Below are 24,113 nucleotides of genomic sequence, written 5' to 3' on the forward strand. Positions count from 1 at the left end.
AGCAGTGCCAGCTCTCTGTGGTGTCGTGGGAGGGAGCCCGAGACTGGAGCCTGCAGACCAGGAGCCAGGTGCAACAGGAAAGGCAGCAGTGGGTTGGGGAACCCACTACGCAATCAGCTCCTCACATTCTCCTAAGGTCTCATAACCTGTAAAGGGTTAAAAGATTAAACAGACGGACTCGGTTCTCCCCGCTTCCTGCCCCACCTCCTGCAAAAGAGCCAAGGACAAAGGTGCAGCTAAGTTTTCTGGGCTTTTAGTTTGAAAAAGTATTGATTGAAAGTGTACAACAGAGCGAGGTGCAACGGCGGCACCCGATCCAGATTGTTCCACAAATAAAAACAGAACGGGCCTTAAATAAAGGGGGCACAGATTAAAAAACCTCAACAAGTGAAAAAGTTCTTCCCCTCCAAACAGAATAGTCACAGGCACAAAAATGACGACACCTACATGGAGACAATGTTGGGATGTCCATACTCTAACCACTAACGTGCTGCTCACCTCCGCCGGGGCTCCCGTGTCCGCGGAGCTGAAGCCAGCCCCGCTCAGCAGCTCTGCTGTTGGTTCACTCTTTGGAATGGTTACAAATGAACGACATGCCCTGATAACCCACCCCACCCTTGTCCAGGACACAGACAAACGAGGCCTCTGCTAAGGCTAAAAAAAAAAAGGATGAGACTTTGGAGTCTCGAGTTCAGCTTGTTTAAGAAATGAGTCTGGGGAGTGCACGACAAGTCTCTGTGCTGGGCCTGCTAGTCCCGCTTGGCCTTCTTGCTGCTGTCACTGCCGTTCTCCTCCCTCGCTGCCTGGGCCTCTGCCGCTGCCAGTTTCCGTTTTCCACTGTCGGTGTGGGCTTGCGTGGAGCGTGGGTTGAAGCAGATAACGATGCAGGTCATGTTATCGCAGCCGGTGCCGTCCCCTGAGGTGTCGGGAGCCAAGCACTGATCCAGGAGCTGAGAGGGAACAGGACAAAGTTAACAGCACACGGGGAGCGGCCAGTAGGACGCCAACCTCACACGCAACCGAGGAGTCCAAGGGAGCCGCTCGCTCACTGGCTGACTCCCGGCTCCGGGGCCAGGCCCAGGCTCCAGCTTCTCCCAGGCGAGGGAAAGGGACAGCTTAAGGCAGTGCTCAGTGTCTTGGGAGGCCGGCAGGCAGATCCAGCGATAGGCATGAGCAGACCAGGCAATTGCTTAGCACCCGGAACACCTCCAAGGGGCCCCCTGTTCATTATTAGTATGTGTTGAGGGGCACCCCTCAAATATCCCGATGTGCTGACCACCTCTGCTGGCAGGGCCTTGTGCTGCTCAGCACTGCCACCTGCTTGATGTTCAGAACAACACTAGGAAGGCAAAAACAATGAGAAGTTTTTGTGGCCCCTTAGAGACTAACAAATTTGTTTGGGCATAAGCTTTCGTGGGCTAGAACCCACTTCATCAGCTGCGTGCAGTGAAAAATACAGTAAGCAGTATATATATACAGCACATGAAAAGATGGGAGTTGCCTTACCAAGTGGGGGGTCACTGCTAACGAGGCCAATTCAGTCAGGGTGGATGCGGCCCATTCTCAAAAGATCTGCCTGGACACTCAACAACAGACTTAAAAGTGGACATTCTTCAACAAAAAAAACTTCAAACACAGACTTCAATGAGAAACTGCAGAACTGGAATTAATTTACAAACTGGACACCATCAAATTAGGCCTGATTAAAGTGGCTGGGTCACTACAAAATTTTTTTTCCCCCTCTGTTGATACACTTTCTTGTCAACTGTTGGGAATGGGCCACATCCACCGTGACTGAATTGGCCTCGTGAGCAGTGACCCCCCCACTTGGTAAGGCAACCCCCATCTTTTCATGTGCTGTATATATATACTGCTTACTGTATTTTCCACTCCATGTATCTGATGAAGTGCGTTATAGCCCACAAAAGCTTATGCCCAAATAAATTTGTTAGGCTCTAAAGTGCCAGCAGGACTCCTCGTAGTTTTGGCTGATACAGACTAACACGGCTACCCCTCTGAAACTAGGAGGTAGATAAAGTTGTTGGGTCCGTATGGATTTCGTCATCATCCAGCAATGAGCGGACCCAAGTAACTCTCCCAGCAGGGAGTCACTGCCCAGCGAGCATGCAAATACCCGGCGAGCTGAGGAAGCCCATCCAGGAAAGGGCAGCTGGAATCAGGCTGCTTACCTCTTCTACTATGGAGGAGAGAGGCCTCAGGTCCCCGTTCTCATCCTTCTGGCTGATCTTGGCCTGGATGAAATCCACCACTTCCTGGCTGCTCATCACATTCCTGCCAGCAGAGCGGGTGACGGGTCAGAGTGGCTGGCAGGCCAAGGGAAGAGTGCCCTGCAGCTGATGGCAGGGAGGCCTGGTTCTGCTGTGCTATGGCAGAGAGCACTGGCTCGCTGAATGGGAGGGGCAGGGTGCGCACCAAGACAGATGTTAAAGGAGATCCCCTCATTCAGGGGCCATGGGCATTGTGGAGCGCACTGTACCATCCTCTGCCCAGGGAATGGCGCCCCACTGGGGACAGCCTGCCTTGGGCTCTTTGATGAGCTATCCCAGAGGCCCCTAACCCTTACTGAGGTGTCACGGGGATATGCGCCTGGCCTGCTGCCCCATGCAAAGGCTGGGGCAGGATCCATCCCATAGGGACTTCTGATCCTCTGGTGCTCACCAGATTCCGTCGCATGCGATAACCATGAAGTCGTGTTCCTCGTTTATTGTCAGCACCTTGATGTCGGGTAAGGCCGAGATCATCTGCTCCTCCGGGGGCAGGTTCTTGTTCCGTTTGTAGAAGTGGTCGCCTGGCAAGAGGGGAAGGTCAGTGCCAGCACAGTCTCCTCCAGCTACGCAGCCCTGACTGCTGGGGAGGGGCTGCCTGAGAGACCAGGCCAGCACTCCCGCAGGCAGGAGGGGACAACCCCCCACCTGTCGCAGACTGAGGTCTGTGTTTGAGCTGGAGCATGAGACCAGCTCAGCAGAGCCTGGCACTTAACTGCTACAACACTGAAGAAGAGTGAGAACCCCAAAACAGTGTGTCCTCAGCCCAGCCACACATCTCCCCACCGCCTGTGCTTTTAGGAGCACAAACAGACACTGCCCATGCGGACCAGACCAGGGTCCATTTAGTCCAGTGTCCTATCTCCGACAGGGGCCAGCGCCAGCTGCTTCAGGGGAAGGTGCAGTGACCAGGCGGCCTGCCCCAGGGTAAGGTTCCCCCAGCCCCAGTAGTTAGAGGCTCACGTTCTGGGACAAGAGGGTTCATGGCCAGTTCAGAACTCTGGTTTGAGGGTTAGTATTTCCTCTGATAATTCCGGATATTCCCCATTCCTAGAGAAACATCTACCTTCTTGCTGAATCCCGCTAGGCTCTTAGCCTCAGCTATGTCATGTGACGGAGTTCCACAGGCTCCTTGTGCCTTTTCAGGGTCCCCATCATTTAAACAGACACTGCTGATCTTCCTTTCTCTCAACTGTGCATTGCTTTAGAAACTTTAATCACGTCCCTCCTCATCCATCTCCTTTGCATGAGGACAAACCCCTCTGCACAGAAGAGATTTCCCCACGTCCTTGACCGTTCTTGCTGCCCTTCTCTAACCCCTCTAGCTGTGCAACACCCTGTTTAGGAGGATGATGAGAACCCCACATGGTGTTCAGATGAGCCCACACCACTAATTAGGGAATACACCACCCCATGCCTTATACATCCCAGGATCGTTTGCTTTTCTAACCACTCCTGGCTCACACCTACCATGCCTTGGGCCCCATCTAAATCATCCATCACTCACAAACCCACCGTGAAGCAGGCGGTCTGTGTGCACGTGCCATCCCTCAGCTGCAGGGTGCCCTGGCCGGCCTCCTGGATTCACTCACCGATTGCCCTGGAGAGGTTGAGACCCCCGTTCACTCTCCCATCCATGGTGACCTTGCCCCCGGCGTTCTTTATCCTCGCCAGCTCCAGCTCATCCTCCGGCTTGTGGTCATAGGACATGTCCACAGCTTTGCCACCCTCCGACACCACGCAGCGAGAGTCTCCAGCATTGGCTACGATCAGCTGTTTCCCCCGGATAAGGGCTACCACGGCAGTCGTCCCGCTGTCAGAGCCAGGCTGAGAGGCAAGGGGTTTGGTGAGACTTCTTCTCAGATACATAATGCTCCCAGCCCTAAAGTAGCTATTCGGGGAGAGATGGTACAAACCAGCCCAGGAGCTCTTACAGGACATCGGCTGTACCAGACCTCGCCTTTCAAGGTGCAGGGCCCAAAGAGGGGGCCACCGCAGGAGGTGAGGGAAGGGGTGCGAAAGGAACAGAGCATGGCTATGTTTTCGCAGGAGTGGGCCATCTCAGATTTAACACATCGTCCTAGGACCACCAGTGAGCTCAATAGCATGGCCTGCAGCTGTCCTCTCCTGCAGCAACTCCAGCCTCAGCCAGCCCCAAGCAAGGGCTGCACTGCATTGTAGTGGCAAGGATGGAGGCTTCTGCAATCTCCATCTTACTGCACCTAGCTGCAGCTCCCGCCCAGCTGCCAATGCCATCCTCAGCCTGCTGGCTGGCTGGAGAGCTGCTAATTACTAGCGTTTGTTGTGTGCAGGTGAGACACACAGCCGGGCCGGCTGATCCTGAGGAATTGCCGTGCTGTTCTGCCGTACGTCTGACCAGATAAGCTAGCAGTGGAGTCCCCCTTTGCAGCATCTCCCCTGCTGCCCCCCAGCCCAGGCCCCATTCCAAACCCTCCACCGCCTCCAGGTGGGAAGACACCTGCTTCAGGCTACATGCTCCGCCGCAGAAAAGCTGTGTAGAAAATCCCTGGGCTGCACAGAGCCTCCATGGCCAAGGGGCATTCTCTGGCTCCCAAGTGATTCGCGGGTGCTCCCCAGCACAGGACTAACAAAGAGAAGGCAGAAATGGGATGTGCACCTCCTCCTTCCCCTCCATGCCTGGTAACATCATCTCTTCCTCTTCGTCCTCATCCTCCTCAGCCTCTTCTGTGTCATCTTCATCCTCTTCATTCTCTGCCTCCTCACTGCTGTAGCCATCTTCATCCTCACTGCACTCCTGCAGAAACAAGAGACGCCATGAGAGAGCAGGAGTGCCCGGCTCTGAGCGCACAAGCCCCTCCAGGAGGATGGACAAGATGAGCTCAGCAAGAGGGAGCCGATGACCCAGCAGGTCGTCTCTCTCTCTCTGGTGTGTATGAGCTGGGCAGCAGATAGCAGCTCCCAGCTCATGCACTGGCCAGACCACAGCGTCTGCAGCACCCTCCTTCCACAGGCCCGCTGCGAGGTGGTGCAGACACAGGCATCAGCCTGTAAATCCCATCTTGACGGCAGGCCTGGGGTGGCCCGATGCTCTTACAACTCTTAAAGAATGTGGAGAGAGATAGAGAAAGAGTCATTCCTCACCCCCAGGAAGGGCAGCTGCCTCCGAGCTCTGGCGCCTACCTCACTGTCCTCCTCCTCTTCTCCCTCATCTGACTCATCCTCGCTGTCTTCAAAAAATTTGGACTTGGTCGTGCCCTGGGGCTTTCCAGTGGAGGAGCAGGAGGGCCCTGCCTCCCCCGTGGAGGAAGTGACCGTCACTTTGCCTCTCCCCACTTCGGCCTGCTTTGCAGCACAGCTGTTGTTCCCAGCATCAGATCCGTCGGAGGTGGAGGAAATGCCCGTGGCCTTGTCGTCTGGCTTCCCGTTCTTCCTCTCTCTGTGCTCGGCCAGCTCCCCCAGGCTGCTTTCTCCATTCACGCTCGCCTCCCCCCCATGCTCCTGGCCCATCTCCTCAGCCGGAGGGAGTGGCTTGTTTCTGAGGTTCTTGATGCAGTTCTGTCCATAGCGAGTCAGCAGCTCCTCTATGGTCATTGTGGCTTCTTCGTGCAGAAGAGCCGCTTCCTCGTTGTCAACTGCAAGAGAAAGGGGAAGTCAGAGCAGGAAATGCCGCCTGTGGGGTGGCAGCAGCAGCACAGGTTTGGCTCCAAGCTGCACTAGCCAAGAGATGCCTGATGTTGCAGCAGTGCCTGCACTGGGCTGGGCATTCCACGCACACACACGGGAGACAGCTGCCTCCACCCGCTCCCAGACCAAGCAGTGGGGAGGGCGACCATCACACTCACACAGCTGATAGGCACAGCGCACACGCTGGGTTGTATGGACACACAGCAGCCAGCTCCCAGCTGCTAAGCCAGCTGATGCTCGCTGGCCAACGTCATGGACACAGTGGCCACCAAGGAGGAATTCGCCAACGGAAGCTCAGCTCGAGGTGCTGGGGGTGAGCTTGCAAGTGAGAACAGCTGACGCTGGCCAAGAGTTTGGGTTTTGTTTGAAGGTCTGTGGTGATGCCGAGTGCTGGGACACTGGCTGGTCTGTTTCCTTGCACAGGTCAGACACCACAAACGGGAAAGGCTAAGCTTCTCGAGGGCCAAGTCGCTCCGCAGGGCTCTGGCACAGGTCGCTCACCCACCTGAGAACCAGGCGCTGGGGCCATGGGGAAACGTGAGACGCTAAGACACACCCTTCCCAAACACCAAATTGGGGCCAGCAGTTCAAGGGGGAATCTTGCTGCTTCCCTGAAGCTGCCGTTTTGCTAGTTTTTACTTTACTAGTCAGCTCAAAGATGGGAAGTGAAACAACTCTACCCAGAGTGCTGCCAGATGCAGAGAGCAAACTAAAGGGCTTCCCCCCCAGGTGAAGGAACCCAGGTTCCTCGGCACTCGCAGAAAAATGCCGGGATCCAGTGTGGGTGCCCCTTTACGTTCACTCAAAGGCTGGCAGCGAGTAATTCTGGTTTCCTGGCTGGGGCTTTGCTCCTTGTCCTGACAGACATGCCCACATGGGAAAGCACATCTGCTTCTTTGAATGAAAAAGGCAGAGTCTTGGGCCAGTCACCTGGGGGGGCTTGAGTTCACCTCCGTCCCACCACTTGTCCATCCATGACCCCCCCACTCTGGAGCTGCAAGCTTGGGACACTGCTGCCCATTTCACTGACACCACATCTCAGCTCAGACCCGTATTGCCATGGCCCAGAAAGCTCGAACCCTTGGCTGGAGCAGAGCACCTGCTGCAGATATGCCCAAGGGAGGGGCCCACGGAAGGTGTGTGTCAGTTAAACGAGCAAGCGTGAAAAACAGCTCCGACTCCGCCATGCCAGCCCGGGAGGCGCCTCGAGGAGAGCGCTAAGTTAGCTCCAGCTGCACTCTGTTTAACTGGCTCCTTTAAAGAACAAACTCTTCCCCAGCAGTCACTGCCCTTCCCCCCCTCCCCCCCACGGCTGGTGGCCAGCACCTCAGTGCTCAGCCTCAGATACTGGCTGGGCACATGCTTCACTTACCATCATCTTCATCAGCCACTTTCTCTTTCCCCTCGTCGTCATCCTGGGGCCGCCCAGCGATCTGAGCGAGCTCCTTAATCACCTCCTCTGTGGTCAGCTTGGCATCGATGGCCAGGAAGGCATCCTCCAGGGCCTATGGACAGACAGACACCACAGGGGCTGCATGCTGTTCAGGGGAGCGCCTGCCCACCAGCCCTGCCCTCTCTCAGCAGCACTGGGATCCCATCACGTCCCCAGCCCCTTCAGGAGAATCACTGAGGTGACTGGCCAGGTTTGCCAGAGAGCGCATGGGGCATATGGGATGGCACTGGGGAGGGTCAGCATGAGAACAACCCCTCATTCCTATAGGTCACTGGCTTTGCCAGACTGGCCTGTGCTCAGGACATGCCGCCTAATGCCTCTTCTCCGAAAGCTCCACTCTGCCATCACTTTGAGTCTCAAGGAGCTGCATTTCTCTCACCTACACTGCTGCCCATCAGTCCGATTCCTGCATTGATCCAGGAGGAGACTGAAAACCAGGGCAGCTCTGTGGGGATATGGAGAGCAGAGAGGGGGACTCTCTGCAGCGAACACAAGGCATGAGCCAGAAATGAGCATGGCCTCTCAGTAACTTCAAGGGAGCTAAAGAAGGGAGGCGGAACAGTTGAACAACAAGGCCAACAGCTAGTGAGCAGAAGACCCAAGGTGGAGAAAGGAAGAAAGCTTCCCTGGGAGAATAACCAGTCCTTGGGACAGCCTCCGAGGGAGGAGCTGGGCAATCCCAGATGACAGCGGGATCTGGGTGGGGACTAGATGCCCAGAGAAGCCTGTTCTCCTGCCTTTATGCCTACACTTATCCCCTGCGGTGCCAGGCTCTTACCTTCTGTAGTTTGCCTTCCTTGTACGCCTTCTGGTCCTTGATTATCTCTGGGAGATACTTGGCACAATACAGGGCAACCTCTTCCCCTGAAAGAGAGCAGAGGCTGCTTGAAAATCCTGCTCCTCCCAGTGGCCCTGGGCACAGAGCGAGCTGAGCTGTGACAGCCCCGAGGGAAATCTGGGGCCTCCAGCCAGGATGGAGGTCAGTGCAGGAGGAGGAGACAGCAACCAACTGCAGAGGGGAGGTTGCTAGTGGGATATCTCGGGGCTTGGCGCAGGGGCCTCCGCTTTCCAAGAAGCTGCACCGCCGAGGTGGTAGGACTTGCTGCTGCCACTGGAGACACCATCAGTATGACAAGCCCTGGGACCCCAGCAAATCTCCAAGGCTTTTCACCCTTCATTGGGGGCTGGCCAGGTTCCAAGGGACTCCACTGTTCTCAGGCCAGTCCCACCTGGAGAGCCAAGCTTTGATATTGCAGCAGGGGAAAGGGGGCTAATGTTCAGTGCAGATAATCTGGGAGGTGCCATGTTTCCAGCACACAGGGGGCAGCCAGTGAGTGTTCACATACAGGAGCGCCTGCCCCAGCGCAAGAGGAAGGAGATGCTCCAATTAACGAGGGAGACTGTGGTCCTAATGGGCAGAGCGGAGTCCTACTGGGAGAGGAAGGAAAGAAATGCAGGAGGCGACGATAGGAGAAGCAAGCCACAGAGCCAGACATGGAAGGAGGAGAAATTCTCTGAGTTGCATGTAACAGACCCCCGGCCTGCACATAAGCATACAGATTATTTCACTTCTGAACCAGCTGTCGGCTACTTGACACCACGACTCCTCCTTGGGGGTGCCTGGGTAACCAGTGCAGCCAGGCAGACCACAGGGCCATGGTTCAGACGACAGGTGGGCCCCCCAAGAGAAGACGGCACTGACATGGCAGCAGTGACTACTAACTCCTGGAGTCAGCTCATCCAATGGGACTCGGCAGAACGCAGAGCGGGGCAGGGAAGCAGCCCCGTGAAAAGCTCTGATGGGAGAGGTGAGGAGCAGCCCCTCTGGTCTGGAAGGGAAGGGCCAGAAATCTGAGTGGGAGAAGGAACCACCCTGGGAATGGAGAAGGGGTAAGCAGCCAGACAAGAACATGCCAAGAATGCAGGGAAAGGAGAAGGGCAGCGAGAATGCAGACAAAGGGTGACGGCAGGGTCCCCCCAAGGTGACGGCGCTGTTAGGGGAAGTAAGGAATCAATGGCAAACACAAAGCTCTTTCAAACCCGTCTGGAGGAGGGGAGAACTGGGCAAACGGCAAGGAATGGAAACCCTGTGAAAACCGCTTTGGCTAAAGGCGATGCATCAGAGGTCGGATGATACAGACCCGTCCAGTCAGACCATATTCACCCTGAGCGGCAGAGAGAATCGGCACCCTCGTTTCCAGTCTGTTCCAGAGTGGAGATTGGAGCCTGGCCCTCCCACATCCCTGGTGAGTGCTGTAACCATTGAGCTAGAAGATAGCGTGGGGGAAAGGGATCAACAACAGTGACACAGACAGTGACCATCTTGGGGTGGCGACTTTAATTGTGGGGGTGGGTGAACAGGATGTCCCAGGTAACCACAGGCCTATCAGACAGACATCAGTCCTGGCCAGAACAACAGAACAGCTGATACAGGACTCAATTTATAAAGCATTAAAGGACAGTGCACCAAATGACTAGAATGTAATGCTGATTTTTAAAATGGGCTCCAGAGGCGATCCCGGCCAGTGGTTACAGGCCAGTGAGCCTAACTTCAGGACTCCACAAACTAGCAGAAATCATAGTAAATAACAGAATTATCAAATACCGAGTTAAACACAGTTTATTGGGGAAGAATCAACACAGCTTTTCTAAAGGGAAATCATGCTTCATCAATCTATTAGAATTCTTTGAGGGGGTCAACAAGCATGTGGCCAAGAGTGATCCAGTGGTTAGAGCGTACCTGGACTTTCAGAAAGACTTTGACAAGGTCCCTCAACAAACACTTTTAAGGAAACTTATGCTATGGCTACACAAGAGAGCACTGATGCAGCTACACCACTCCGGAGGGTTCTCCTGTCGGCTTAACTACTCCAGCCCCTGCAAGAAGCTCTCCCGCCGACACAGCACTGTCCACACCGGCATAAGTTATGGCGCTTAGAAGGGTGGCTAATTCACACCCACGAGCAACATAACTTATGTTGACTTAAGCTGTAGTGTAACCAGAGCCTAAACTGTCACGGGATTACAGGGAAGGTCCTCTCATGGATCAGTAACTTGTTAAAAGACAGGGAACAAAGGGTAGGAATAACTGGTCAGTTGTCACAATGCAGAGAGATAAATAGCGGGATCCCCCAGGGATCTGTACAAAGACCTGTGCTGTTTCACAAATTAATTGCTGATCTGGAAGAAAGAGTGAACTGTGAAGAGGAAAAGTTTGCAGATGATACAAAGTTACTCGAGATAGTTAAGCTCAAAGCTGCCTACAAAAAGTTCCGGGGGGAATCTCTCAAAACTGGGTGATTGAGCAGGAAAATTGGAGCAGATGAAATTGAACATTGATAAGTGCACAGTAACGCCTGATGGGTTCAAAATTAGCTGTTATCCCTCAAGAAAGATCTTGGAGTCACACTGAATAGTTCTCTGAAAACTTCAGCTCACTGCGCATCAGTGGTCAAAAGGGTTAAGAGAACGGTAGGAGCCATTAGGAAAGTGATAGAAACTGAGAGTGAAATTATCATACTGCCCCTAAGTCAGTACATGGCAAATCCACACCTTGAACACTGTGTCCGGTTCTGGTTACCCCATCTCAGAAAGGACAGAATGGAACTAGAAACGATTCAGAAAAGGGGAACAAAGATAATTACGTATACGAAAGGGCTTCTATATGAGGAGAGACTAAAAAGATTAGGGCTGTTCAGCTTGAAAAAGAGAAGACTAAGAGGGGATATGCAAGAGATCTAGAAAATCATGCCTGGTGTGGAGAGAGTGAATAATGAAGTGTTATTTACCCTTTTCCACAATATAAAAACCAGGAGTCACCCAATAAAATTAACAGGTAGCAAGATGAATACAAAACAAGAGGAAGTACCTTTTCACACAGTGCACAATTCACTGTGGAACTCATTGCCAGGGATGTTGTGACGGCCAAAGTAGAACTGGGCTCAAAAAAATCAATAGCGAGGTTCATGGAGGACAGGTCCATCAATGGCTATTAGCCAAGATGGTCAGGGACACAACCCAATCCTTGGGGCAACCCTAAAGTTCTGACTGCCAGAAGCCGACAGGGGAAGACAGGATGGATCACTAACTACCTTGTTATGTGCACTCCCCATGAAGCTCCACAACTGTCAGAGACAGGCTACTGTGCTAGAGGGACCATGGTCTGACACTGCACGGCAGTTCTTACATAATATAATTAATGCAAATCAACATGGGTTTATGGAAAATAGATCCTGTTAAACTAACATGCTCTCTATTTTTGATGAAATGACACATTTGGCTGATAAAGGTCATAGTGTTGATGTACCAGACTTAGATTACTGTGAGGTGTTTGACTCAGTACAACATTTTTGTTAAAAAAGGAAAGGTTAAGGGGTGACTTGATCCCAGTCTATACGTACATACATGGGGAACAGCTATTTGATATCGGAGGGAGTCTTCAATCTAGCAGACAAAGGTGTAACGTCCCAGTGTCTGGAAGCTGAAGCTGGACAAATTCAGACCAGAAATAAGATGCAACTACTTTTTTAAAAAACAACAAAAAAAAAAACCACTGAGGGTAACTAAACACTGGCACAACTTATCCTCCATCTCTGGCAATTTTAAAATCAAGACTAGATAGTTTCCTAAAAGCTCTGCTCCAGTTCAAATAAGAATCAATATGAGGATTACTACGGCATGTGTTACACCAAAGGTCAGAGAAATGATCTCAGAGGTTTTGCCTGCCTTTATGCTCTATAAATCTCTGGTTCCTAATCTAAGAGAACAGTGGAGGAGAGAGTCCCTCTAAAACACCCTGGTAAGACCTGGAGAGACAAGGAGGCGGGACCATGGAGAGGCATACTGGGCTTATTCGGCCAACCAAACTTAAATGTTTTATCAGGTGAACGTGAGTTGCAGGTCACAAATCATCCTAAATTGTGAACATCAATAACTGCTAGTGGCTGTACCCCCCTTAATCCAAGGGGCTGCAGCTATCTCCATCTCCTCTTGCTGCTTCCCCCAACTCAGCAGCATCACCTCAGACTAGTCTAGGACAAATCTCATCTGCGCTCCAATCTCAATACTAAAACACCCTTCTCTCTGGCTTTGACAAAGACAGTCTGTCTCGCTCAGACCCATTCAGAATGCTGCTGCAAAGATCGCTGTCCTAGCCGGAGTGCTCTGACTATGTCACCCCTCTCTCCGCATCCCTCCACTGCCCCCCCCTCACCTTCTCTACTGTACCTAACATAAGCTGTCTTCACTCTCAAGGCCCTTCACGCTCTGTCCACACCAACTGTCCTCTCTCATTCATTAGTGAAAGGCTGACTCCTGCCTCTAACTGGCCCGTGGTGCAAGCCTCAACTGCCCCCTTGGTACATTTTCAAGCCTTCTCCCCTGCCACCCACATGCTTGAGAGGAGCTCCCTGCAAACACCCACAAAGCGTCTCATTCGCCTCTTTCAACACCTCTGCTGCCATGAACCTTCCAAAAAATGGACAGCCGCTAGGCTGCTGGTGTGCAGAGACCCCTGCCCCTCAGGCTCACTAATGCTGTCTCTCTGTTCCCTTGCAGCCCCATCTGGCCAGGTCCCTCTTGGCCTGACTTCAGCTGTCAGCTCTTTGGGGCAGGAGTCATCTTTTTGTCCTATGTCTAAAGCGCCTAGCACAGGGGTGCTGGCCATGACGGAGGCTTGTAGCTGCTATGGCAACACAAGCCAATACTGCTAACAACATGAAACTCAATGGCACAATTCATGGGGAGGTTGAGAATTCCAGGGTTCGGTTTCAAAGTGAGCACCCTGCTGGGACGCAGCAGCAAGAAGCAGGGCAGGCTTGCACTTACGACAGGGACCCCATGGTGACTTTGGCCAGGCAGACCGCACGTGACTTTGGACAGATGTGCCCAGCACCCAAACACCACCTGTACTCAAAGGCACTTCCAAAAAGTCCGTGATCCGTCTCTGTTCCCCGCCTACCAGCCAGAAGATAACAACTCTGTCTTACCTGGCAGGGCCGTTGCAAGAAGTGAGCGGCTCAGATACGATGGAGGGGGGGAGCAAACAAATAAATGTTATTGTCTGCAGGCTCGAGTGGATGTTACTGTATTGGTTACACCGCAAGTAGAGGTGCCAGACCATGTTTCTGCACAGAGGTGGCGTCTGCAGCCACAGAATACGTGCATTTTGATTGGAAACCGACTCTGGACAAAATCCATCTACCCAGGCATTTACAGAAAGCTTAGTTCCATGGAGACTGTGGCCAATGTATCTAGTACTGGCTTAGCTGGGCGTGCGGAGGGGAAGGGACTAGCTCAGTGGTTCTTCACATTTTGCACTGGTGACCCCTTTCACACAGCAAGCCTCTGAGTGCCACCTCCCTTATACATTAAAAACGCTCTTGGTCTCTATGGACACAGGCTTCAGTCTGACATGGGAAGTGGGGCACGGGCAGCAGCATCAAGGCAAGGACCTTCAGCTACAGTCTAGAAACCAAAGCAGGATCAAGGCCATCAACTGCAGAGCCCTCCAGAGCAGCTTGCAAACCCCAAGTCACACCCTCACTGCAGAACTGGAAGTGCTCATTCCTCTAGGACCTGCTCTGTGTATGAAGAAACGTTCACGTAAAAAAAAATCCGACACATTAGAAAAGGGCAGACAAATAAACAGGGACAAGTTTTTAAAGTGCTTGTACACAAATGCTAGAAGTCTAAATAATAAGATGGGTGAACTAGAATGTCTTGTGATAAAGGAGGATATTGATATAATAGGCATCACAGAAACCTGGTGGACTGAGAGCAATCAATGGGACACAGTCATTCCGGGGTACAAAATATATAGGAAGGACAGAACAGGTCCGGGGGGGGTGGGGTGGAGGGGGAGAGTGGCACTATATGTGAAAGAAAATGTAGAATTAAATGAAGTCAAAATCTTAAGTGAATCCACATGTTCCATAGAATCTCTATGGATAGTAATTACATGCTCTAATAAGAATATAACATTAGGGATCTATTATCAATGACCTGACCAGGACAGTGATAGTGATGATGAAATGCTAAGGGAGATTAGAGAGTCTAACAAAATTAAGAACTCAAAAATAGTGGGATTTAAATTATTCCCATATTGACTGGGAACATGTCACCTCAGGACGAAATGCAGAGACAAAATTTCTCAATACCTTAAATGATTGCTTCTTGGAGCAGCTGGTATGGGAACCCACAAGGGAAGAGGCAACTCTAGATTTAGTCCTGAGTGGAGCGCAGGAGCTGGTCCAAGAGGTAACTATAACAGGACCACTTGGAAATAGTGACCATAACATAATAACTTTTAACATCCCTGTGGCGGGAAGAACACCTCGACAGTCCAACACTGTGGTATTTAACTTCAGAAAGTGGAACCATGCAAAAATGAGGGGGTTAGTTAAACAGAAATTAAAAGGTACAGTGACTAAAGTGAAATCCCTGCAAGCTGCATGGGCGCTTTTTAAAGACACCATAATAGAGGCCCAACTTCAATGTAAACCCCAAATTAAAAAACACAGTAAAAGAACAAAAAAAGAGCCACCGTGGCTTAACAACCATGTAAAAGAAGCAGTGGGAGATAAAAAGGCATCTTTTAAAAAGTGGAAGTGAAATCCTAGTGAGGTAAATAGGAACATAAACTCTGCCAAATTAAGTGTAAAAATGTAATAAGAGAAGCCAAAAAGGAGTTTGAAGAACGGCTAGCCAAAAACTCCAACGGTGATAACAAAATGTTTTTAAGTACATCAGAAGAAGGAAGCCTGCTAAACAACCAGTGGGGCTTCTCAATGATAGAGATACAAAAGGAGCGTTTAAAGACGATAAAGTCATTGCGGAGAAACTAAATGGATTCTTTGCTTCAGTCTTCACAGATGAGGATGTTAGAGAGATTCCCAAACCTGAGCTGGCTTTTGTAGGTGACAAATCTGAGGAATTGTCACACATTGAAGTGTCACTAGAGGAGGTTTTGGAATTAATTGATAAACTTAACAGTAACAAGTCACCAGGAACAGATGGCATTCACCCAAGAGTTCTGAAAGAACTCAAATGTGAAATTGCGGAACCACTAACTATGGTTTGTAACCTGTCCTTTAAATCAGCTTCTGTACCCAATGACTGGAAGTTAGCTAATATAACGCCAATATTTAAAAAGGGCTCTAGAGGTGATCCCAGCAATTACGGACAGGTAAGTCTAACGTCGGTACTGGGAAAATTACTGAAACAACAGTAAGGAATAAAATTGTCAGAGACACAGAATAACATAAATTGTTGGGAAAAAGTCAACATGGTTTCTCTAAAGGGAAATCGTGTCTTACTAATTTATTAGAGTTCTTTGAAGGGGTCAACAAACATGTGGACAAAGTGGACATAGTATATTTAGATTTCCAGAAAGCCTTTGACAAGGTCCCTCACCAAAGACTCTTACATAAATTAAGCTGTCATGGGATAAGAGCGAAGGTCCTTTCATGGATTGAGAACTGGTTAAAAGACAGGGAACAAAGGGTAGGAATTAATGGTAAATTCTCAGAATGGAGAGGGGTAACTAGTGTGTTCCCCAGGAGTCAGTCCTAGGACCAATCCTATTCAACTTATTCATAAATGACCTGGAGAAAGGGGTAAACAGTGAGGTGGCAAAGTTTGCAGATGATACTAAACTGCTCAAGATAGTTAGGACCAAAGCAGACTGTGAAAAACTTCAAAAAGATCTCACAAAACTAAGTGATTGGGCAACCAAATGGGGAAATGAAATTTAATGTGGATAAATGTAAAGTAATGCATACTGGGAAAAATAACCCCAACTATACACACAATATGATGGGGGCTAATTTAGCTACAACTAATCAGGAAAAAGATCTTGGAGTCATTGTGAATAGTTCTCTGAAGATGTCCACACAGTGCGCAGAGGTGGTCAAAAAAGCAAACAGGATGTTAGGAATCATTAAAAAAGGGATAGAGAATAAGACTGAGAATATATTATTGCCCTTATATAAATCCATGGTACGCCCACATCTCGAATACTTTGTACAGATGTGGTCTCCTCATCTCAAAAAAGATATACTGGCACTAGAAAAGGTTCAGAAAAGGGCAACTAAAATGATTAGGGGTTTGGAATTGGTCCCATATGAGGAAAGATTAAAGAGGTTAGGACTCTTCAGCTTGGAAAAGAGGAGACTAAGGGGGGATATGTTAGAGGTCTATAAAATCATGAGTGGTGTGGAGAAAGTGGATAAGGAAAAGTTATTTACTTATTCCCATAATATAAGAACTAGGGGGTCACCAAATGAAATTAATAGGCAGCAGGTTTTAAACAAATAAAAAGTTCTTCACACAGTGCACAGTCAACTTGTGGAACTCCTTGCCTGAGGAGGTTGTGAAGGCTAGGACTATAACAGGGTTTAAAAGAGAACTGGATAAATTCATGGAGGTTAAGTCCATCAATGGCTATTAGCCAGGATGGGTAAGGAATGGTGTCCCTAGCTTGTGTTTGTCAGAGGGTGGAGATGGATGGCAAGAGAGAGATCACTTGATCATTACCTGTTAGGTTCACTCCTTCTGAGGCACCTGGCATTGGCCACTGTCAGTAGACAGGATACTGGGCTGGATGGACCTTTGGTTTGACCCAGTACAGCTATTCTTATGTTCTTATGCACGTGCTCACCTCAAAGTGGTGACCCTCAAACCGCTCCCCTGGCCAGCTGGAAAAACAGCCCCAGTCCTGGAATGTCTCCTGTGGACCCTTCAAGCACAACTCCCACCAGAGGGAGGTTGTCCGGCTCCCACTGTGCCAACCCAGTGCTCTTCTTCCCACAGCCACTGCAGCAGACCAGAGCAGTCCCCTGTGAGAAGCTGCCCAAGTACAATTCCCTGGAAAGAGCGAGAGGAGCAGTTACCTCCATGTCCATCGTAGACAGAGAACATGGCCGTCTCACTGTCCAGCTCAGGAATACAGTTGTGCGCATCCTGAAAGAGAAAGCACCAAATCAGAGTGTTGGGGTTGCACTGGCTCCCAGCGGCTGACCCGGCATGAATGGTGCTCAGGGGCAGGGAAATACGGTACCAGCACAGACACACTCACGTTTCACACCTGGAGATTTCCCACTCACACGCTGTTCTCACAAAACCAGAGAAGGGCACGAACAGTAAGAAGCAGCTGCTACAGTAGCACAGCCACACGCCACTATAGCGCAGACGCTTCTTCCAGTGACAGAAGGGGTGTTGCTGTCGCAGGAACTCCACCTCCCTGAGTGATGGTATCTAGGCCGATGGAAGCAGTCCTTCATTGACCTACCTATGTATGCCCCAGAGAGTGGGTCAGCGCAACTACAGCAGGCAGGGGGGTGAATTTCACACTCCTGAGACCCCCTAAGACGCTCCCAGACCCACAGCACACGCTCCACCTACAGCTCACCAGAGCAGCTTGCTCCTCCCGGAATGGGCATGCAACTCTTCTGCCTCTTGCTGTACACAGCAACCTCTGCACTCCTCCAGACTGAGAGCTCTTTAAAATGGTAACTTGGGATTCTGCCAGTCTGGAGCCAGACTCCAGCTCTATCTATCCAAGCTCCCGTCACCGTACCATCCGAGGGTCTTTATTCCCACACTCCCCTGTGTGGCAGGATGGGGCTACTGGCCCCATTGTACAGATGGAAACGGAGGCCCAGGGAGACCAAGTGCTTATCTACACAAGGAAATCTACTGGCATGACTATACCACCACAGCACACCAGGAGAACAACAGTGATAGCATCGTACTGGCAGTTAGGCCGGTAAGTTTCCCCATGTAGACAAGCCCCAAAGGACTCGGCCAAAGTCAAACAGGGAGTCTGTGGCCCCTCCAACTGCCCGGCTCCTTTCCCCAGTTCATAAGCAGCCCAGATCCATGCACACTGGAGCGTCACCTGCTCCAGTCATACCTGACAGGAGGGAGTGTGTCCCGCTGACTACTGAGAGCAGGAAGTGGTACGGCAGCACCACCACACTCTCCAGGCCTTCGTAGGGGATCTCTGCACACCTGGGCTAGAGGCCTTTCCCCTCTCTCTAGCCTGAGTGTGCCAAGCCTTTCCTGGGCAAGCCCCACATGGACTCTGCCCCATGTGGCTGGGTAACGGCGTGCTGGTCTCAAATGAGCTGAAGGGTAGGCTGAGGAGTCTAGAACTGACATTGTCCCCCACTGTTCTCGGTGCATTGGAGCGAATCAGAAATAGTGTCATGGAAATCCCACCTCCCAGGCAGGCATCTCTGCCATGGCACTGGTGTCACAATCCTGCTCATTCTCCGGCAGCCCACGGAACCTCTCAGGTGAGCCAGCAGAAAGGGTGGCCTACCAAGGGGACTGTTCGACACAAAAACGAAATCCTTTCTGGCCTTTATCTATATGCACTCAGACACTGAGGTAATGAGCATGGGACAATCACCTATACAGAGCAGAACATCACAGAGCAGCAGACAAGGGTTCATGACCAAATTCCTTCCCCAGGAACAGCAGCTGGCAGTGACTTGGGCTGAATTTGAAGCACAGAATGTGCCTTTCAGACTAACAGTTCTCTGGCTGGTGCTCAGCCTGCAGGGGGTGTTTGTGTGAAATGCTGAGACGTCTCTTAAGTCCTGCACACTCCCTCTCAGCACAGGTGCTTTGTTCTTTGCTAGATACTTGGGGATGGATCTGTTTAAGTGACTCTCATGCTGACACTGAGACGTACCTCATCAGAGAAGCTCCACAGGAAAATTCACTATCAACAGTGTTCACTGATTCCTCTTTTCCCAGTATTCAGCCTAATTTAACAGATTTTGAAGAGGCCAAAAAGCAAAAGCAAAACCAAACCTCCACAGCCAAGATGAGAGGCGGCACGAAGTTAGTGCCCGAGGAAAGTGCAAATAACAACCAACAGCACAGCAACACTGACCTGCACAGAGCACTGCCCAAGCACAAGGGGAACAGAGGACCCGTGTAACAACAGGAGGCCATGGAGAGGGAGGGAAATAGCTCCTCAGTTCACCTACTGGGTATTCTCCTAGCTGACTGCTAAGACCTCAGTGGCAGAAGCCTGGGAAGGAGGCACTTACAGAAAATCAAACAATGGCAAAGATAAGGTGTCCTCACAGAGAACACCCAGAGCTTTGGAGAAAACATCAAGCTGTTAACTGGGGGAACCCAGCTTCCAAGCTGAGGCCAAGTCCCAACTCTGAGTTCCCAGCCTAGGGGGAAGGAAGGTTGAGCAGGCAGCAGCAGCAGCTGGTGCACAGTCTGAAAGAGACAGAGCATACTGTCTATCAGACTCTTGTCAGGCCCTCTCCAGCCAAGAGTCCTGCCACTTCTCACTGGGCAAGCAGGGGAGGCTGGGGTTTCCATGCAGGTGACGATCATTTCTCAGCACCAATCCGCCGTCTCTTCCAACCTTAGAGGCTGGGGAGCCAGGAGGAATGGGCAGCTCCCTGCGCTCTGCTCCCCTTCCAATTCCAGAATGGAAGGTGGAGGGAAGGAAGTGAGGAAATAGGCTGATCCAATGCATCCAACAGGTTGTGATGGTTATCTGAATGCCACTGGGGGAGTTCTGTTGGGCTGCGCCAAGAGCTCCGGGACAGGCACGTTTACACTGGCACAGCAGATTAAACTCTATGGGCTTGTCTACATCACAAAGTTGCAGCGCTGGTGAGGGGGTTACAGCGCTGCAACTTAGGAGGTGTACACATCTGCAGGGCATCACCAGCGCTGCAACTCCCTGTTTGCAGCGCTGGCCGTACTCCCGTTTTGTCTCGGGTGTAGAGGATCCAGCGCTGGTGATCCAGCGCTGGTAATCAAGTGTAGACACTTACCAGCGCTTTTCTTGACCTCCGTGGAATAAGCAGGTATCCCAGCATACCTGAGGAAGCCTCTGGTAATCAAGCAGGTCTCCTTCCCCGGTTTGCTCTCGCGTTCCCCGAACCCCCGAGCAAGCAGGTCTCCTTCCCTGTGGTTTGCAGGGTGGTTCGGGGAACGCGAGAGCAAACCGCGGCGAAGCTGGTCTCCTTCCCCGGTTTGCTCTCGCGTTCCCCGAACCCCCGTGCAAGCAGGTCTCCTTCCCTGCGGTTTGCTGGGGGGTTCGGGGAACGCGAGAGCAAACCGCGGCGAAGCTGGTCTCCTTCCCCGGTTTGCTCTCGCGTTCCCCGAACCCCCGAGCAAGCAGGTCTCCTTCCCTGCGGTTTGCAGGGGGGTTCGGGGAACGCAAGAGCAAACCGCAGCGAAGCTGGTCTCCTTCCCCGGTTTGCTCTCGCGTTCCCCGAACCCCCCTTGAAGCCGCCCAACAGCGCTGCAGTGTGGCCACATCTAACACCACTTGCAGCGCTGGTTGCTGTAAGTGTGGCCACTCTGCAGCGCTGGCCCTATACAGCTGTACTAATACAGCTGTAACAACCAGCGCTGCAAAATTGTAGATGTAGACATACCCTATGTTAGGCTGATAGTAAGTGTACAGTTAAACACTCGAAAACCAGGAAATGCCAGAGGAACTTGAATTTGGCATGGGTCCTTCCTTTACTGCAGCTTTATTTTTATGGTATAGCAGAGAGACTAGAAAGGATAATCTCCCCTGCAAAAAACTTTGTTTATTTCTGTGGAAGTATCAGGAAAGTTGTGTCTTGGCACTTTTGCCAGGAGACTCCTTGGAGGACTGAAACATGGCCTGGAAGTTCTCAGCCCTTAACCACAGTGGTAGGGGTGCTGAATCCTTAGTAGGAGAGTTTGCTTCCGTGTGATTTACATATGGCATTAATGAAAACAAAGAGAAAACAGAGTGAATAAACATTCCTTCATTGTAGTGGTGATGGCACTGTGCCACCAGGTCCCCAGCGGAGGGCTTGGCAGGGAATTCAGAGATGAGCCACACACATGCCCCAGGCTGGAGAAAGTGGCTATGGGTGTGAGACAAGCGGAATCCCCCTAGCTCTGCAAAAGGACGTGTGAGGGAAAGACACAGGAGAACCCAGGGGATGTTTCACTATCAGTCTGGGGAGGCTTACGGGGAGAGAGAGAATTAAATGTACCAAGAAGCAGTTAAGGGTCCCGCGCCGCCCCCCCATCTCCTCTACCCTCCCCTTTAGGGTCCCGCGCCGCCCCCTTTCCACTCCTCCCCCAGGGTCCCGCGCCGCCCCCCATCTCCTCTCCCCTCCCCCCCCAGGGCCCGCGCCGCCCCCCCATCTCCTCTCCCCTCCCCCCCGGGGTCCCGCGCTGCCCCCCATCTCCTCTCCCCTCCCCCCCCGGGGTCCCGCGCCGCCCCCCATCTCCTCTCCCCTCCCCCCCGGGGTCCCGCGCCGCCCCCCCATCTCCTCTCCCCTCCCCCCCGGGGTCCCGCGCCGCCCCCCCATCTCCTCTCCCCTCCCCCCCGGGGTCCCGCGCCGCCCCCCCATCTCCTCTCCTCTCCCCTCCCCGGGGTCCCGCGCCGCCCCCCCATCTCCTCTCCTCTCCCCTCCCCCCCGGGGTCCCGCGCCGCCCCCCCATCTCCTCTCCTCTCCCCTCCCCCCCGGGGTCCCGCGCCGCCCCCCCATCTCCTCTCCTCTCCCCTCCCCCCCGGGGTCCCGCGCCGCCCCCCCATCTCCTCTCCTCTCCCCTCCCCGGGGTCCCGCGCCGCCCCCCCATCTCCTCTCCTCTCCCCTCCCCCCGGTCCCGCGCCACCCCCCCATCTCCTCTCCTCTCCCCTCCCCCCCGGGGTCCCGCGCCGGCCCCCCATCTCCTCTCCCCTCCCCCCCGGGGTCCCGCGCCGGCCCCCCATCTCCTCTCCCCTCCCCCCCGGGGTCCCGCGCCGCCCCCCCATCTCCTCTCCTCTCCCCTGCCCCCCGGGGTCCCGCGCCGCCCCCTCACCTCCATGGAGACCCGCCAGCCCTGCATGGCGCTGTAGCCGAAGTGCAGCGGGCGCGGCCCAGCCCCGGCGCCGTCCCCCGAGCTCTTCACCGTGTTGGGCTGGGACAGGTAGGCGCCCATGGTGCGGCGGCCTCCGCCGGGGGCCGGGCCCTGCCGCGGGGCCGGGCGGGACGGGCGCGGGCGGGCGGGACGCGAGCGGAGCGCGGGCAGGCGGCGGAACCAGCCACCACGGAGTCACCGACCGGAACCAGAGCGGCCGGAAGCGACAGCCATAGAGTCTCGCTGGGGGAGAGCGAGCGGCCGGAAGTAGCTGCCATAGAGACGCTGAGGGACAGAGCGGCCAACGGAGCGCGGGCTGGAGGCCAGTCAGCGCACGGGCTCGAGGGAGGGGAGCTCCGAGTCTCTGTGGGGGGGAGCGTGTCCCCCCGCCCCCGGGGCCCTGTGTGCACCCCTCCCCCACGTGCACCCCTCGCTCCCTGGGGGGCCCCATGTGAGCCCCTCCCCCCATGCAGCCCCCCCGCGCCCAGGACCTGTGTGTGCCCCTCCCCCCATGTGCACCCTTCACCCCTGTGGACCTGTGTGCTCCCCTCACCTCCTCCCGGAGACCCTGTGTGTGCTCCTCATCCCCCCAGGGACCATGTATGTGACCCCTCAGACCATGGGTGTGTGTCCCCTCTCCCATTATGTGTCCCCCTGGGGGCATTTGTATGCCCCTTCCCACTGTGTGTATCACTCGCCCCCTTGGGGACTGTATATGTGCCCCCTCCCCTCACGTGCACCCCTGGGGACCTGGCCATAGGCTCCTGTTTGCATGCCGCCAGGGCCCACCGGCTGTTTTTGCATTCAGGATACCATGGCCCTGGAATTGCTGTGGTGGTGGGAGAGCTGGCTCAGTTGCGGCTTGGGGCCTGCTATAGAGACACTTGACCTGACTAGCTTGAGGGTCAGGAGGCAATCCTGCCCGCAGCAGCAGAATCCATACCTTTTACAGCGTAGTAAGGCAACTTGGCTCCCAGTCTCCCTATGAGCCCTCTGAGCGTGAGCTCATCCAGGCAGCACAGGACTTGCAGCTTTCTGCATGTTTGGAAAATTCCCAGCATTTTGTGGGTGCTACTGGGAATAAATATACTGGAGAGGGTGCAGTTCAAAATCCAGAGAAAAACTGTGTTTGGTTGATACCTGATTAATTCCAGCCATTCGGAGAAAGCCCTGGCACAGGGCTTCAGTGAAAGTCTGATAAACTTCCCAAACCAGAGAGACCCGCCAAAGTGCGGACTGGAGACCTGATGAGTCAGAGATTTCTCATGGAAAGAGGAAAGCTTTTATGTGGTCCCTGAACCTTTGCAGACTTTCATACATCAGGAAATGGCACACACTCAATGTGTTTGATCAGCATGTCACATTTAAGATGAAAGACTAAAGTGTAAAAGTCTCTTGGTACCACTGAAGCAACCGGACACTGTCAAGGGCAGGATCCCAGCCTTCATTTGCTTTCAAATGGCTCCACCTCATTGGCACCTCCAGCAATTGCTAAGCTGGAAAAGTGTTGTACAGACAAAACTGCACAAGATCTTTTCAGGGGGTAAGACAAAGATGCCACATTTATTATGATAATTTGATTTATGACCAATAACTAATATCTTAATCCTTATACACACACATTATACCTAATACCTACACACACACACATTCACACATACACACATCCATCAGATGTTCTGCAGCTGCTGCATAGTTACCAGTCCTGAACATAGCTTGAGTTCGTGGCTTGATTTTACAGCTTGGATTCGTAGCTTGTGGCGGCTAACTGGCCAGGAAAGCTGGGCACAAGGACAAGCTGGATCTCTATTGGGCATGCACCGATGCCCTTCCATTTT

General features: G+C 52.8%; 1 protein-coding gene across 1 annotated transcript; it reads right to left on the reverse strand.

The window, feature by feature from the left end:
• Positions 1 to 237: 237 nt before the first annotated feature.
• Positions 238 to 22,453, reverse strand: PPM1G (protein phosphatase, Mg2+/Mn2+ dependent 1G). The gene is made up of 10 exons (XM_050951107.1): positions 22,237 to 22,453; positions 17,295 to 17,364; positions 8,183 to 8,268; positions 7,324 to 7,456; positions 5,448 to 5,899; positions 4,924 to 5,061; positions 3,878 to 4,112; positions 2,680 to 2,809; positions 2,190 to 2,292; positions 238 to 950 (listed from the first exon to the last, which is right to left on the reverse strand). The coding sequence occupies exons 1-10, from the start codon at positions 22,354 to 22,356 to the stop codon at positions 750 to 752; spliced, it is 1,668 nt and encodes a 555-aa protein (XP_050807064.1). The 5' UTR covers positions 22,357 to 22,453; the 3' UTR covers positions 238 to 749.
• Positions 22,454 to 24,113: the final 1,660 nt, after the last annotated feature.

Source organism: Gopherus flavomarginatus, chromosome 4, assembly GCF_025201925.1.
Source record: "Gopherus flavomarginatus isolate rGopFla2 chromosome 4, rGopFla2.mat.asm, whole genome shotgun sequence".
Lineage (NCBI taxonomy): Eukaryota > Metazoa > Chordata > Testudines > Testudinidae > Gopherus > Gopherus flavomarginatus.

What these genes read in the sequence shown, in the direction of transcription:
- PPM1G (XM_050951107.1), bottom strand. Translation starts at nt 22,356, where the DNA reads ATGGGCGCCTACCTGTCCCAGCCCAACACGGTGAAGAGCTCGGGGGAC. An exon ending in CAACCTCTCCAGGGCAATCG is followed by an intron (nt 2,810 to 3,877) that starts GTGAGTGAATCC and finishes CCCTCTTGCCAG; the next exon opens with GCGACCACTTCTACAAACGG. An exon ending in TCTCCTCCATAGTAGAAGAG is followed by an intron (nt 951 to 2,189) that starts GTAAGCAGCCTG and finishes GTTCCCTCTCAG; the next exon opens with CTCCTGGATCAGTGCTTGGC.